Raw genomic sequence first — 15694 nt, forward strand, 5'->3', positions numbered from 1 at the left:
TAATGGACATGGTTGTGCAAATATCTCTTTGAGATCCTGATTTCAGTTCTTTAGGGTATATACCCGGAAGTGGGATTGCTGGATCATATGGTAATTCTATTTTTAATTTTCTGAGGAACTTCTGAACAGTTTTCCGTATGGCTACACTGTTTTACATTTCCACCGAAAGTCCTCATTCTTTCTAACAGCTAGATATTACGTAATACAGATGTACCGAAATTTATATGTGCCATATTACATATTAATCACTTCTCCATTGATAGTTTGTTTTCAAGTTTTCATTATTCCAGCAATGCTACAGTGATATTCTTAATTATGTATATAATTTTATATGTGTATTTCTCTGAAATGAATTCCTAGAAGAGGAATTTCTTGACCAAACTTAATGCCTATCAAAATTTTTGATAGATATTGCTAAATCGTAATCCTCGACACGATACCATGTTATACTCCTTCTAACAAGTGAATAAGAGTGCCTTTTTCTTCATATCTTTCCAACACTGAATAAAATCAATCTATAAATCTTTTAAAATTTGGTAGGTGAAAAATGGTATTATGTTATAATTTGCATTTTCCAGATTACTAGTGAGAGTGAATATTTTTTATTTTTTTTTAATTAATTAATTTATTTATTTTTGGCTGCATTGGGTCTTTGTTGCTGCCCGCGGGCTTTCTCTAGTTGTGGCGAGTGAGAGCTACTCTTCGTTGCAGTGTGTGGGCTTCTCATTGTGGTGGCTTCTCTTGTTGTGGAGCATGGACTCTAGGCATTCAGGCTTCAGTAGTTGTGGTATGCGGGCTCAGTAGTTGTGGCTCGCAGGTTCTAGAGCGCAGGCTCAGTAGGTGTGGCACATGGGCTTAGTTGCTCTGTGGCATGTGGGATCTTCTTGGACCAGGGCTTGAACCCATGTGCCCTGCATTGGCAGGCGGATTCTTAACCACTGCGCCACCAGGGAAGTCCCCAAGAGTCAATATTTTTTAATGTGTGGATTTTGACTATTTTACTTTTTTTTGGTGATTACATATCTTTATATGTTTTCTTGTTAGAATATCATTTTTTTTTTCTTTAAGCAAGTGTATTTATTGTGTCATAAAGCAAATGATCAAATACTGGCCAGTTCTCGGGTTTTGGTGAAATAGTCAACAAATGTCATTGAACATCCTGATGTTTTCCATCTTTCTCTCACTGTGTTGGCCCTGTCTTCCCTCAGAGTTACAAGGGGTTAAAGCAGTTACAAGCACCTGATATAGACTTTACTGCAATTGGCAAAAAGAAAAAAAAAAAGGAAATTTCCTCCTTCGCATTTGTTTTTATTGGAGAGAAAAAACATTTTGTGGAAGGTCCCAGTAGACTTTTCATTGAAGGTCCTGTCGATATTCATTGTCAAGATTGGGTCATATACTTTCTCTCTCCCTCGTTGTAAAAAATGGTTAGGAAGCAAAGGTGTCACACCTTTAGCCCCTTAGTGGAAGGTGAGCTTTGCCAGCAAAGAAGGGTGTGGGGAATGCCTGCAGGAAGGCAGCCAACTGTAGAATGTCTTTATTTATAAGAGATCTATACAGATTATGTGCCAAATATCTTCCTTTATTTTGTTACTTGTCTTTAAACTTTCTTCCTGGTGTTTGCTTTATAAAAATTAAAAAAAATTTTTTTCATACTCAAACCTGCAAATATTTTCCTTTGTATAGATTTCTGAGTTTCAGCTTGTATATGCTTTCTCTAATACAAGATTATATAAAATTACTTGTCTTATCTGAAAATACTTTTTGTTTGTTTAACTTTTAAATCTATCTGGAATTAAGTTTTGAGTGTAGTGTGAGATAGACATCCAACTTAGTTTTCTTTTCTGTGTGGGGAGCTACTTATCCCCAAACTGTTCAATAGTCCATTATTCGCCACATATTTGAAATGCCGTATTATTATGTTTTATGTTCTTGTATAAGCAAAGGTTTGATTTTAGACTTGAGTCTATTTGTTTACCCACCAACATCACACTTTTATTCACTATAGTTTGATACTATGGTTTAATTATATACTAGAACAAGTCATCTCTGTAGTGACTCTTGTTTTTCAGAATATTCTATTTTTGAATTTTTTTTTCCTTCCAGAAAAGCTTTAGAACTGTTGAGTCAAATTTTTAAAGAAATGTTAATTTAGATTAACTGTGGTAAATTGGCATTAAATTTAATTTATCCATTCAGTAAATTTTTATTGATTATCTACTATGTGTCAAGTATTCTTCTAGGCATTGGGAATACAGTGAATAAAACAGTCCAGAACGGAGGTTACTTCTAAGAGGAAGACAGAAGATAGATAAATAAGCAAAATATATAGGAATTAGAGGGCATGAGTGCTATGGAGAAAAAAAAATAAAGCAGAGAAGTGGGAAAGGGAGTACCAAGGATGGGGTGAGGGTTACAGTTTAAAATACAGTAGTGACTTCAGACATCTTTGTTTAGTGTCATTGATAGGGTGATGTTTGAGATTGACCCGAAAGGGGCGAGGAAATGATTATTGGGTATATTTGAGGGAAGAGAGTTCCAGGTAGAGGAAATAACAAGTACAAAGACTTTGGCATGTTGTTGGAATGGAGGAAGGCTGTGTAGCTAGAGTGAAGTGAACAAGGATCAAGATGAGCCAGAGAGATAATGCTGGGCCCAGATCGTGTAGGGTCTCATAAGTCAATGTAAGCACTTTGGCTACTGCTTTGACTGAGAAGGACATTGTTGGATGGTTTTACGCAGAGGAATAACATGTTATTTTAGTAATATCACTCTGGCTGCTCTGTTGAGGATAGTCCGCAGAATGGGAGGGAGGTAATATGGAAGCAGGGAGACCAGGTGAGAGGGAGTTCCTGATCTGTCTTCTAGTGGTGTGATGTTATAATTTCCTGGCTGTACTTTTGAAGGTGTCATTCAATATTTCTTCATTTATAATATTCCCCTCCCTCCCTACATATCCTTGTACATACTCTAAGGTTGTCAGATTTTTAATATTTGGTTCTTTTTCTAGCTCACTAAATGACCTACCTGCATTTTTTCTAACTGAGGCTACACAGAGTTTTACTTCTCGTCTTCAGGAAGAATTGAATACTACTACTGACCTATACTCTTATAGGAAAGTTATTGACAATATATCTTCCTGTATGGAGAACTTAGACTTGGGTAAGCCATCTCTTTTCTAGTACTTTTTCTGGCTAACACTTGTCGTTGCATCAGTGTTTTAAATGATGTTAATTTTGGTTCTGAAACTGCTTACCAGTGTTAATTTTTCCCCCACAGGTAGATCAAGTGTTAATAATCTTCTTGAAAATGGTAAGTCCTATTATTTTATTTTATTCTGAGAGGTGACTGCTTGTGTAAGTCATTTTGGAACTGGTTCTTTTAAGTTTCTTGGCAATGGGTGGAGTACTGCAGATGACTAACATATGTGGTGTGCCTTCCCTTTAAATTTCTACTTCTGTGATATCATTTTGGGTAGCAGTGATTTAAAATATTTTCTTGTGCTGAAGTCAAAGTTCACAGTTTTAAATTTCTGATTTTTCATTATATTCTTTTTGTTTCAGTGCTTCATTATCTACAGAAGAGTTTAATTGAAATCTCAGAAGAAAACAGGCAAGTGTTAACATGTTTCCATGCTTGTGTATGTGTGTGTGTACATTTGCAGTTGTGCATTGTGTTTGTACAAAGGAAATTGTATTGTATTGCTTGCTTTCTTTTATTTGGCTGTGCCATGCACCTTGCGGGATCTTAGTTCCCCAACCAGTGATTGAACCCATGGCCCCTGCAGTGGAAGCATAGTCTTAACCACTGGACTGCCAGGGAAGTCCCCACAAAGGAAATTTTTAAGAAGGGTCCAGAATGTGCTCCTTTACATCCCTCTCCATTAATATTAGATGTAATTATTTAAATTTATTTTTTTGAGGTTTGATATTTAATTTTAAAAGATCAAATAAATTATTATGAGAATAAATGAGAAAGGGAAGAGCTTTTTTTTACTAGAGTGTTCCTTTTTCATAGCAGCCTGTTTTTATTTTGTGGATGAAATATGCTCTGTTATCTCTCTGAGGATATTAATAATAAGGTTTTTTTTTTTTTTAAAGAAATCTCCATTTAATTTTTATTTATTAATTTATTTATTTTTGGCTGTGTTGGGTCTTCGTTTCCGTGCGAGGGCTTTCTCCAGTTTCGGCAAGCGGGGGGGGGGGGGGTCACTCTTCATCGCGGTGCGTGGGCCTCTCACCATCGCGGCCCCTCTTGTTGCGGAGCACAGGCTCCAGATGCGCAGGCTCAGTAGTCGTGGCTTACAGGCCCAGCCGCTCCGCGGCATGTGGGATCCTCCCAGACCAGGGCCCGAACCCGTGTCCCCCGCATTGGCAGGCGGATTCTCAACCACTGCGCCACCAGGGAAGCCCAATAAGGTTTTTTTTTTTAAGTTTTCTTGTCTTTACATGGGTCTCTATTTCTTCCAACCTACTTTTTTTCTGTTTGCTGGTTTTGGTCACTGTATTTGTTGCTAGAAGCTTTCCTTGGAAGTCTGGTGATCCTTGGCCGAGCACTCATTTAAGATTGGGGCACTGAGAGTTGATTTGGATCTCTGTACGTATGGTTGGGGTTGATTGCAGGCTTTATTGTAGGCTAGTCTAGCTGGGCTGTTTCTTTGGGGGAACACTTGATGCCAGTATCTTTAGGTCTTTTTGCATGGGTAGTGGATTTGCCATGGAAGAATCTTTCAAACCATTGGCTTAATATTCTGGTTGCTGAGTGAGGGAAGAAAGCTGAGATCTTGGCAGTTAGCATTTATTGTGCATATATTTTCCTAATTCTCCTGTTTGCAATATGGTATCATTGCTTTAGGTGTGTGTGTTGTCTTCCTGTCCAGACACTTAACTGTTTTACCTTCTCTGGAGGTAAACCAGTTGTTTACTAGCTTGGGGGTATGATCCAGAGTTGTCATTCTCAGAGCGTAGCCACTCTTCCTGTTTTCATACCTACATTTAGCTCCACATCAAGGAGCAACTGGTGCCAACAATTTCTTAGCCTTTGGGGGCTGCAAATCGGGTTGCTCTGGGCTTGTTCTCTGACTCAGGATTCACCTTTCTTGATTCTGCGAAGTCAGTTATTACTCATCCATCTGCTCCTAAAATTTTAGTAGTTGTCTTTTGTTGCCCTTGTGTATTTATGTCTTTTTATGTTTTAAATCCCTTGGTTGTTGGTTTAGGGATGTTCTGTGGGAGAGTAGAAGTAATATCTTTGTGCCATCTTTAACCCAAGTCTCCTTTTACCTTACCAGGAGCTCCTTCTCTGTTTCCTTCTAGGCTCTTCTTCCTCTGCTCATCTCTTAAATATGAGTTCTGTCCTTTTCATTCTGTTTGTTCTGACTGCTTAATATCATCCACTTCTTTGGTGTCAGCTACCATCTCTATACTTAGGATTCCCAGGCATCACTCCAAGTTAGATCTTTTCCTTGAGTGGTAGACTCATATAGCGGTTGTCTCCTGGGAAGACAGCCAGCTCAACTCATATAGCGGTTGTCTCCTGGTTGTCTCCTGGTTGTTTTACAGGGTGCCTCAAATTCAATGCATCCAAAAGAAAATTCACTGTCCTTTTATATATTGTTGTTTTACCCACAACCCCTGGTAACCTCTATTCTACTTTATGCCTCTTTGAATTTGTATATTCTAGATAAACTCAAATAAGTAGAATATAATATTTGTCCTTTTGTGTCTGGCTTATTTTACTTATAATGTTTTAAAGGTTAATCTATGTTGTAGCATGTATCATTTTCACTCCTTTTAATGGCAGAATATTCCATTGTATATATAGGCCACATTCTGTTTATCCATTCATCTGTTGATGGACATTTGGGTTGTTTCTACCTTTTGGCTAATGTTAATAATGCTGCTATAAACATTGGTATACCAGTATCTGCTTGAGTCTCTACTGTCAGTTCCTTTGGGTATATACTTAGGAGTAGAATTGGCTGGATCATATAGTAATTCTATGTTTAACTTTTTGAGGAGCGAGCCCCCAAATTGTTTTCCCTGACTTTTGTTTTAATATCATCATTGCTCTTGTGTTCTGCTATGTTGAGAATAGACTGAGAAGAGCAAGGATAGAAGCTGGGAGACCAGTTAGGAGGCTATTGCAGTAATAGTAATGCAAGGGAGAAATGAGAGTCGCTCAGGCCAGGAGTAGCAGTGGAGGTGGTCTGATTGTAGATATATTTTGAAGGTAGAACCAACAGGATTTTCTTACAGATGGGATGAGGGGGAGAGAAGTCAAGGATGACTGCCAAGTTCTTGTAGGATAGAGATCCTAGCAGGTGGAGCTGGTGTGGAGTTGTGGATAAGTTCATGTAGTTTGAGATGTCTGTCAGACATCCAGGTGAAGATGTTGAGTAGGAAGTTGCACACACAAGCCTGGAATTGGAAAAAGAGGTCTGGGCTGGAGATGAAAATTGGGGAATTGTCAGCATATAGACTATAATTTAAAGCTTATGAGCTAGATGAGCTCAGCATCAAGGGAATGAATTAGATGGACAGAAGAAGTAAAGACTGGGTTGCGGTGAGCTCAAGCATAAAGGCATCAGGGAGAAGAACTAGCCAAGGTGTCTGAGAAGGCTCAACAATAGTGAAGTAGGAGAAAAATCTAAGGGCACCTGGCATTTTGGAAGCCAGATCAAGGAAGTTACAAGGTTAGGGAGTGTTCGGATTTAGAAATTATGTCATTTATTCTTTTTTTTTTTTAATTGAAGTATAGTTGATTTACAACGTTGTGTTAATTACTGCTGCACAGCAAAGTGACTCAGTTATACATATATATATACATTCTTTTTCATATTCTTTTCTATTATGGTTTATCATAGGATATCGAATATAGTTCCCTGTGCTATACAGTAGGACCTGTTGTTTATCCCTTCTATATATACCAGTTTGTATCTGCTAATCCCAAACTCCCAATCCATCCCTCCTCCACTCCCCGTCCCCCCTTGGCAACCACCAATCTTTTCTCTATGTCCGTGATTCTGTTTCTGTTTCATGGATACGTTCATTCGTGTCATATTTTAGAGTCTACATGTAAGTGATAGCATATGTATTTGTCTTTCTCTTTCTGACTTCCTTCACTTAGTATGATAATCTCTAGTTGCATCCATGTTGCTGCAAATGGCATTTTGTTCTTTTTTTATGGCTGAGTAGTAGTCCATTATATATATATGTACCACATGTTCTTTATCCATTCATCTGTCGATGGACATTTAGGATGTTTTCATGTCTTGGCTATTGTGGGTAGTGCTGCAATGAACATATGGGTGCATGTATCTTTTTGAATTATAGTTTTGTCTGGATAAATGCCCAGGAGTGGGATTGCTGGATCATATGGTAATTCTATTTTTAGTTTTCTTGGGAAACTCCATACTGTTTTCCACAGTGACTGTACCATTTATTCCTGATTTGTTATTTTTACTTGAAAAAGAAGAAGTGAGGTTAGTCATTAGCTGAGAAAATGGGAAAATTTTGAGGTAAGTTAAGAGTGTTGGAAGTTTGCAATAAATGTCTACATAACTGGAACATTTATGGGAATGGAAGAGAGAGGCGTAAATATTGATTATAATCTAAAATTGATTTTGGCCCTTTGATTGAGGGATTATTTTGGAGAGATAGAAAAGGTGACATTTTAATTTGACTTTTCTTTTGTAATAATTTCTTTTCTTTGTTGTAGAAAATTGGCTGGAAATCATATTGTTCAAACTCAGTTGATGAATGACTTGTTGGTAGGCATTAGAGTTTCAGTGATGTTAGTACAGAAAGTACAAGGTTTCCAGAGACTTCATTTGAAGAGTTCTCCTACATGGCAAAGTATGTGTGGATTGCTGAGTATTTTTACCAAGTTTTTAAGCGATGGTAAGTATAAAACATACAAATGATGATTACAATTGAGTATCAATCACTTTGCTACTAATGGTATGAAATATTTGATACTTAACTGAGATATAGAACTTCCTCTCCCCCAGCCCCTCAAAGTGGCAAAAGGTTCTGGATTACAGTTCAACAAGGGATAACATTGAAGGACTTTTCTAAATGTGTGTATGCGTGTATGCATGTGTGTATTGTATACAAAGAAGAAAACCCAACAATCTTAGTGTTGGAAAGCCACAGACTATAAAAAGCAAAAGAAAATTCTTGAGAAATTTCCAAATTTGGAGGTACGATCTGGAAAGATTAGTGTAACCCATGCATTTCTCCTTAGCAGCAGGTGTTACCTTCAGATAATGACAGCGGTCATTGTAGGGCTGGTCATTATTCCTCCTTATATCTCATGTTGCTTCTGTCCATATGAACTGTACCACCAGGAAACCAAGTAGGTAATGAGAGGAAGTGTCTATTTTTTTTTTTGTCTATTTAGTAAAAATGTTTAATGCTGCCAAAAAGTATAAAAATACAGTAGGAATGGCAGTACAACACCAAGTAGTGTATCCTAATTTATTTCTTTTACATCTTTCTACATTTCGTACATGCATTGAAAAACTTAACAATGCACCAAATTAGAGGATTCTGCAAAGTCTTCTGCTGGTGGTTGCTCTTTGTTCCCTGGATGTAAGGTTTACTTTGTAAACAGACAAATGTGAGGCAATCTACAGGCTTATCAAGGAGAAGAAGTGTCTTTTTATAAAAGTGTTTCAACTAAGGAGTTAAAATGAAATGATAGAATTAGAATATCACCATTTTGTTACCCCCAGTGACTTGAGGTAGGCATTAGGCGTCAACAACTGCTAACATTACAGAAACAGACAACCAGACAACATGTGCCTCTTGCTTTTGAGTCTTGCTTTTACCACGTGTAGTCTTCCCAAAGGAATTGGACTTGAGACTGACCCCGTCTCTAGGTCACCTGCCATTTTGCAGGAATTACAGAGGACAGAAGAAAGTGTTGAACCACACTAGGAGTAAACATCCAGATTATGGGAAACTCTGCAGGTTAAAAGGACAGAGTTCTTCAACAGAAATTATAATAAAAAGGACGGAAGGGACACCTGTAGATTAAAGGACATATCAAAAAAATTTTAAATGGGCGAGACTATAGTGTCTAGGGATGCACATTTGATTAATGAAACTATTTAAAAATAATAAGGCAGTCATTACTGTGAAAATCAGGATAATGCTTACTCAGGGTGAGAGAGAGGAGCTTGTGATTGTGGTGAGGCATGTGGATGAGCCCTCTGGGCTGGGTGGCCAAGTTCTATTTCTTGCCTTGGATGGTGGGTACAAGGGTGTTAACCTTCTAATAATTCATTAAGCTATACATTTGCTTTGGATGTTTTCTGTGTCTGTGTTTTATATTACAATAAGATTAGCAAAAATGTTATACTAAACATATAAGTATCTACATAAAAAGCTGTATTACCTTTTCACCCTTTACCTCCTATTCTATATGGTAATGTATGTATGAATATTAACTTAATTAGAAAAACATTAATGGGATCTGTTCAGAGCTCTTGCTTGTAAAAAAACAGTAACTGACTCTGATTTTGCTAGGCTGATTCAAAAAAAATAGTATCTCATTGTTTATATGTTCTTAACCCTGGTAACTAGTGAGAGTCCTAACTATATTGTCTCATTAGTATTTCTTTTCTTTCCTCTCTTTTCCTTCCTTCCTTCCTTCCTGCCTTCTTTCCTTTCTCTCTCTCTCTGTCTCCCCCTCTCTTCCTTCCTTCCTTCCTGCCTTCCTTCCTTTGCCTAGGATCTCAGATAAGTATTAAAAGGAAAATAAAGTTCCTTTTATTAAGGCATAATTTACAGACATGTTTTCAGAGGATATTTACATTTTAAAAGAGGAATTTATAAATCTAAAAAAAAAGACTTCAGTGAAATGCAGAGAAGACATGAATTTAATGTGAGGCAACCTCATTTCTGAAAAGTTGATGGCCCCTAATCAATGCTCTTCTTCCCTGGGATTTTAAAGCTTCATGTATCAGTAAAGTGCTTAGCTGTAAGTAACAGAAAACTGAACTTCAGTGATTTAATTAAATGTGCCTCCCCACATAAGGATAAATTCAGAAGCAGGTGATCCAGAACTACTGTAGGCAGTCTGGGACCCAAACATTTCTGCTTTTCTGCTTTTCTGCTTTGCCGTCTTCAGCTTGTTGGCTTTCATCCATATGTCTGTTGTTTCGTGGTTACTATATGACTGCTCTGTCTCTAGACCCCTTGTCTGTGTTGAGGGCAGGAAGGAGGACCAGTTGCATCTTCACCTTTAATCTGGAAGAACAAAAATAGCCAAAAGATTTCTGCTTACATCCCATTGGCCTGAATCCTCATATGGTACCTTTAGTTGCAAGGAAGATTGAGGAAACAGGTATCCTGTCTTTGGCTGGGCACGTGGATCTCCCAGAGTCACAGTTCGTTAACAGGGATAAAGGGCAGAATAGATTTTTGGAAGATAGCTTATAGTAGGCATTCATAATTCTTACCCCAAGGTGAATAATTCACTGTATTATTTTGTTTACTTTCTCACAAACCAGAGGCTAATAGAAAACAAAAAGAAGATAGTAAGCAAGGATTGTTTGGTTACATTGGGTACAGTGCCAGTGAGAGCAAAGTTTGTAATTAGCACTGATGTGGGCTCTTTACACAAGCCCTGAAATCCCTTTAAGAAAAAGTAATGTACCATGGGGACTGGGATGCAGAGGCCTCAGTGGAAGGGAGGGAATAGGAGGTATTGCTGCTAGATGTGCTGGGAGGGAGTAGATGGAGAGGAAGAGAGAGTGGATGTTAGAGGAGAAAGGAAGGAATCACATTGATTATTTGTGTGCTGGGCATAAAAGCCTTTATGTTCATTATTTATTTCAACCTTACAACAACTGTGTCAGGTAGGAGTTACATTTTTCCCATTTTATAGAAGAGAAAGCTGAATCCCTGGGAAGTTAAATAACTTAATCAAGGCCTATCCACCTAGGAAGTGGTCAAGCTAGAAATTGCACCCAGGACTGTCTGACCCCACGGCATCTGCTCTTTCTACTGTACCACAGTATCCATCATCATTTAATACATGCTTTCTACTTTTTTGTCAAATAGATGACCTCTTACAGACAATTCAGAGTACATCTGGATTAGCTGTTATTCTTTTTATTAAAGCTATGTTTCATCCACCTGAAAAGATTCCTGATTTGGTAAGTCCATCTCCTTTTTAGAATTGTACTTTATTGATAGTTAGACACTTTTTTTTTTCTAGGATTTTTTTGATGTGGACCATTTTTAAAAGTCTTTATTGAATTTGCCACAGTACTGCTTCTGTTCTATGTTTTTTTGGTTTTTTGTCCCCGAGACATGCAGATCCCAGCTCCCCAACCAGGGATCGAACCCGCACCCCCTGCATTGGAAGGCAACGTCTCAACCACTGGACCACCAGGGAAGTCCCGACACATGTTTTAAAAAATATTTTTAGGGACTTCCCTGGTGGCACAGTGGTTAAGAATCCGCCTGCCAATGCAGGGGACACGGGTTCGATCCCTGGTCCGGGAAGATCCCACGTGCCGTGGAGCAACTAAGCCTGTGCGCCAGAGCCTGCAAGCCACAATTACTGAACCCTCATGCCACAACTACTGAAGGCCATGCGCCTAGAGCCCATGCTGTGCAACAAGAGAAGCCACCGTAATGAGAAGACCGCGTACCACAACGAAGAGTAGCCCCAGCTCGCCGCAACTAGAGAAAGCCTGCACACAGCAACGAAGACCCAACGCAGCCAAAAATAAATCAATTAATTAAAAAATATTTTTTTAAAGAAGTGAATTAAAAAAATTTTTTTTGCATAGTCAGAATCTTTCTGATGACCTTTGTCCCTTATAATAAGTGACTTCCAAAAATTTGGATAAAGCAGAAAGAAGACAGTAATAGTCACCTATAAATCTGTCTCACAAAGATAATCATTATCAACATTTTTGGGTGTATATCCTTGTTTTTTTCTAGTGTTGTTTGTTCAGTTCCATCTCTCAGTATCATAAAAGATATTTGTGTTATTAAAATAAGAGATTAATGTATAGATATATACAGTAATAACTTTTTGGTAAGTGTTATTTTTATTAAGAATAACCCAAATATTGTACTAGAATCAATTGTTCAGGGAATTTGATTGTATGGAAGGTGTAAGTTGATAATACAATTCTTGTATTTAGAACTAGCAGTTTTTTTTTTCCTTACTGTTTTATCTAGGAACTTATTTTAGTTCTTTATTAAGAGCAAAATGACTTTATACAAAATAGATGGATACTATTTTATGAGCTCACATGAAGTAATTATCATTGGATAAAGTTAAAAATTTTAATTTCTCAAATCACCTCTAAAAAAGCATTAGTTAATAATCTCATCCACCTGCAGGTGGCAATGTGTTGTGCTCTCCCAGTACATTCAAACCAGCAAAACGGTTCATGTATTTAGATTCAATTTTTTTCCTCTTGATATAATAATTTTAACACTTGTGGGTTTTTCACCTTTAGATTCAGTGTTTTTCCTAGGACATTTCAGGGGAAAGAGAATTTTGGATTTATAATTTGGGATATCTGGAAAGTTTTAGAGGCTTTATGTGTATCAGCTCTGTCATATTTTTCAGATTAGTAGTTTGCTTCTCCGTTCAGTGGACCACACCAGCATCCCCGAGTGGCTTTTGAACTGCTGCAGGAGCCTTTGTTGTTCTGATGTCTCCCAGTCAGCTCTCTTATTCCTGTGTCAGGGGACACTCACCATGTTGGATTGGCAGGATGGGAGGATGGGCCCCAGTGGGGAGACCCTGCTCTTGGATACTGTGCGTGTTCTGTTCACCTTGAGTTCACAGTGAGTTTTGTCTCATATTTTGCTTTGCTTGTCAGACATTTAAAAGATGGCAGCTGAGCTGGCTTACTTAGTAATTCAATGAAAAGTGGTCAGGATAATCTTAAATTAGAAGGGAGATATGTGTAGGGAATGAAGTGGGTATGAAAGTAGAACAGGAGAAGATGGGATGATGGGAGAGAGAGAGAGAAATTATTGGTGCAGGTTAACCTGTAATGAACACTTGTAAAATTAATTTTAACATTCAGTCTCTAATGCAAGCATTTAAAAAAATTATAAACACTTCTATAAGTATAATGCTTTAGAGTTTACGAATAACTTCAGCATAGGTAGTTCAGTGTGATCCTCACATGTCTGATAGATAGGATAGGAAATCTAATCTGTTGAATGGGTAAAGTGAAGCTTAGAAAAGTAAATGCTTACCTAATAGCATATTGCTTTTAAGCACCTAAGCCAGAAATGTAATGAGGTCTTCTGACTTCACTGGATTGTATTTTGTGTTTTTTTGACGTAAGTTGTGCATATTTTAAAGTAATTTAAAAATTATTCTTCATTGTTTATTTTATAAGTTTATTGAGATATAATTTACATACCATATAATTCACCTATTTAAAGCATGTAGTTCAATTTTTTTTTTAGTATGTATATTTACAGGGTTGTGCAGCTATCACCACAGTCAACTTTAGAATATTTTCATTACCCCAGAAAGAAGCCCCATTCCCACTAATATTCCCTAGCCCCTCAGTATATTTTAAAACACCTGTGAAAGATGCATCTCAATCAAAGTAATGAACATTTCCATCACCTGCAAAAGTTTCCCTGTGTCCTTTTATGGATTAGTTTTTATGAAATGGAAAGATTCATATGCAAATTTGAGATCTGTTTTGGCTTTGTAATTTTTTGTTGTAAATTTAATAATGATTCAATTTTCTGATCATTCTTTATATTTTGTATTGATATTTTTAAAGTCTGAGTGATTATAAAATGAAATTCCTTTTACTAGTCAGTATAAAATAATATGACTCATTTTTCTTCAGGATCAAGGAGTCAACTCTGGAAATGTTTCTGTCTAGAATTTTGGCATCTTGGACTAATTCAGCTATACAAGTCCTTGAATCAAGTTCCCCAAGGCTAAAGGACTGTCTGAATGGGAATTCAGATGTGGTTAGGAGACTTTTGGAATATGTCTATACCCACTGGGAACATCCATTGGATGCTTTGAGACACCAAACCAAAATCATATTCAGAAATATTCTCCAAATGCACCAGCTTGCCCTGGAAGAGTCAGGTTCAGATTTGGCTGCTGATGGTTTCATTTTTCAACTGACTGAGAGTCTTCTGCGATTGGAATGGCATAGTAAAGGAAAGTACACATGCCTTGGTTGTTTAGTAGATTACATAGGAATTGAACATATTTTGGCATTAGCTAAAACTATTCCATCGCAAATCTTAGAGGTGATGGGGGACCAGTCCTTGGTGCCTTATGCAAGTGACCTCTTGGAAACCATGTTTAAAAATCATAAGAGTCGTTTGAAATCCCAGGCTGTTGACAGCACTTGGATTGACAAGTGGCATGAGACTTGGGTTTCTCCTCTGCTGTTTATACTGTGTGAAGGAAATCTGGATCAAAAATCTTACGTGATTGATTATTACTTGCCAAAATTATTGAATTGCAACCCTGAAAGCTTAAACTACATGGTAAAGATTCTTCAGACTTCTGCTGATGCTAAAACTGGTAAGAAAATGAATTTTTTTGTTTTAGTAATTTCTAGTTAGGATGCTTAAGTTTAGGTACCTAGGCAGATGTTGCCCATATGCAAATTTAAATATTACCATTTCCTTTAATAGTAAAGGAGGATATTAAAGATAGAAATTTTGGATTGAAATGAATGTTCCTGTACCTAGCTGAATAGAGTTTTTGGCTGGAGTCATTTCTACAGGCTAAGGATTGATCCCAGTTATGATTATGAGGTTTCCTTTATTACTAGGTTTTTTTTTTTTATTACTAGGTTTTAATTCATTTTACCAAGTTTTTATTATTTGGTTGTCAGACTGGAGTAAACGTTTGTGTGTTTTATATAATTTGCTTATTCAAGTGATTGAAATAGTAATTAAAAATTGTTTTAGGCAAGGTTAAAGACAGGTAAATTGGCAGTAGCAAGTATTTGTCTCTGGGAAAGAGAGAAAAAATTTAGAAGCATGACCTCAGGAAACAGCTCTCTCTGTTCATTTAGAATAAGCATAAACATCCCATTGAAACTCAGTAACCTTGAAAGAATCACTGCATTGAAGCATAATTTAGTAATTAATATATAAAATGTTGATCCTGACTCCTCATGTAAATCTTAAAATTATCATATTCTGTTTAACAAAGCAGGAATATGGTACCCTACACCACATTTTAGGAGTATTTCTGACTAAAATTTAAGTTAAAATCTTTCAATCCTTCAAAGAATAACCATGAGATAGCTGGAAAATTTGATTCCTATACACAAAAATGAGCCTTATTTATAATTTTTAACAATAATCGTCCTTGCATTTTTGAGAAGCCATCTAAAGCTGAGGACCTGTGAATCTGTTCTGAAGCTAGGCAGTCTTTATTTTAAATCAAGGTGTCCTGTGAGCCAGAGCTCCCTGTCCCCTTAGTAATGGCTGATGTCCTGGCCTCTGAAAGCATCAGGTTCTTTGTGATACCCCTTTTATCTCCTTTGCTAAGAAGAAACAGTAACTCCAAAATATACAGAGAGGTTCAGTTTTGTTTTTAGAGAAATAATGGTCGTTAGCCACTGAAGTGTTTTTTCCTATTTTCGGCTGAAAGTCATTTTAGTTATTTTTATTGTTTTAAATATTTCTTCACTTGATTTTTTTCCTGA

General features: G+C 37.1%; 1 protein-coding gene across 4 annotated transcripts in view; it reads left to right on the plus strand.

The window, feature by feature from the left end:
* The window catches only part of THADA (THADA armadillo repeat containing), a 319657-nt gene that overhangs the window by 9564 nt on the left and 294399 nt on the right, over window positions 1-15694 (plus strand). For all 4 annotated transcript variants that reach the window (XM_082357946.1, XM_082357947.1, XM_082357949.1 and 1 more), the window contains 7 exons: window positions 3011-3162; window positions 3280-3312; window positions 3564-3612; window positions 7720-7901; window positions 11073-11167; window positions 12604-12824; window positions 13859-14556. In XM_082357946.1, the coding sequence (XP_082214072.1) occupies window positions 3011-3162; window positions 3280-3312; window positions 3564-3612; window positions 7720-7901; window positions 11073-11167; window positions 12604-12824; window positions 13859-14556 (1430 nt within the window). The remainder of the gene's footprint in view (window positions 1-3010; window positions 3163-3279; window positions 3313-3563; window positions 3613-7719; window positions 7902-11072; window positions 11168-12603; window positions 12825-13858; window positions 14557-15694) is intronic.

Source organism: Balaenoptera borealis (assembly GCF_965194805.1).
Source record: "Balaenoptera borealis genome assembly, chromosome: 15".
NCBI lineage: Eukaryota > Metazoa > Chordata > Mammalia > Artiodactyla > Balaenopteridae > Balaenoptera > Balaenoptera borealis.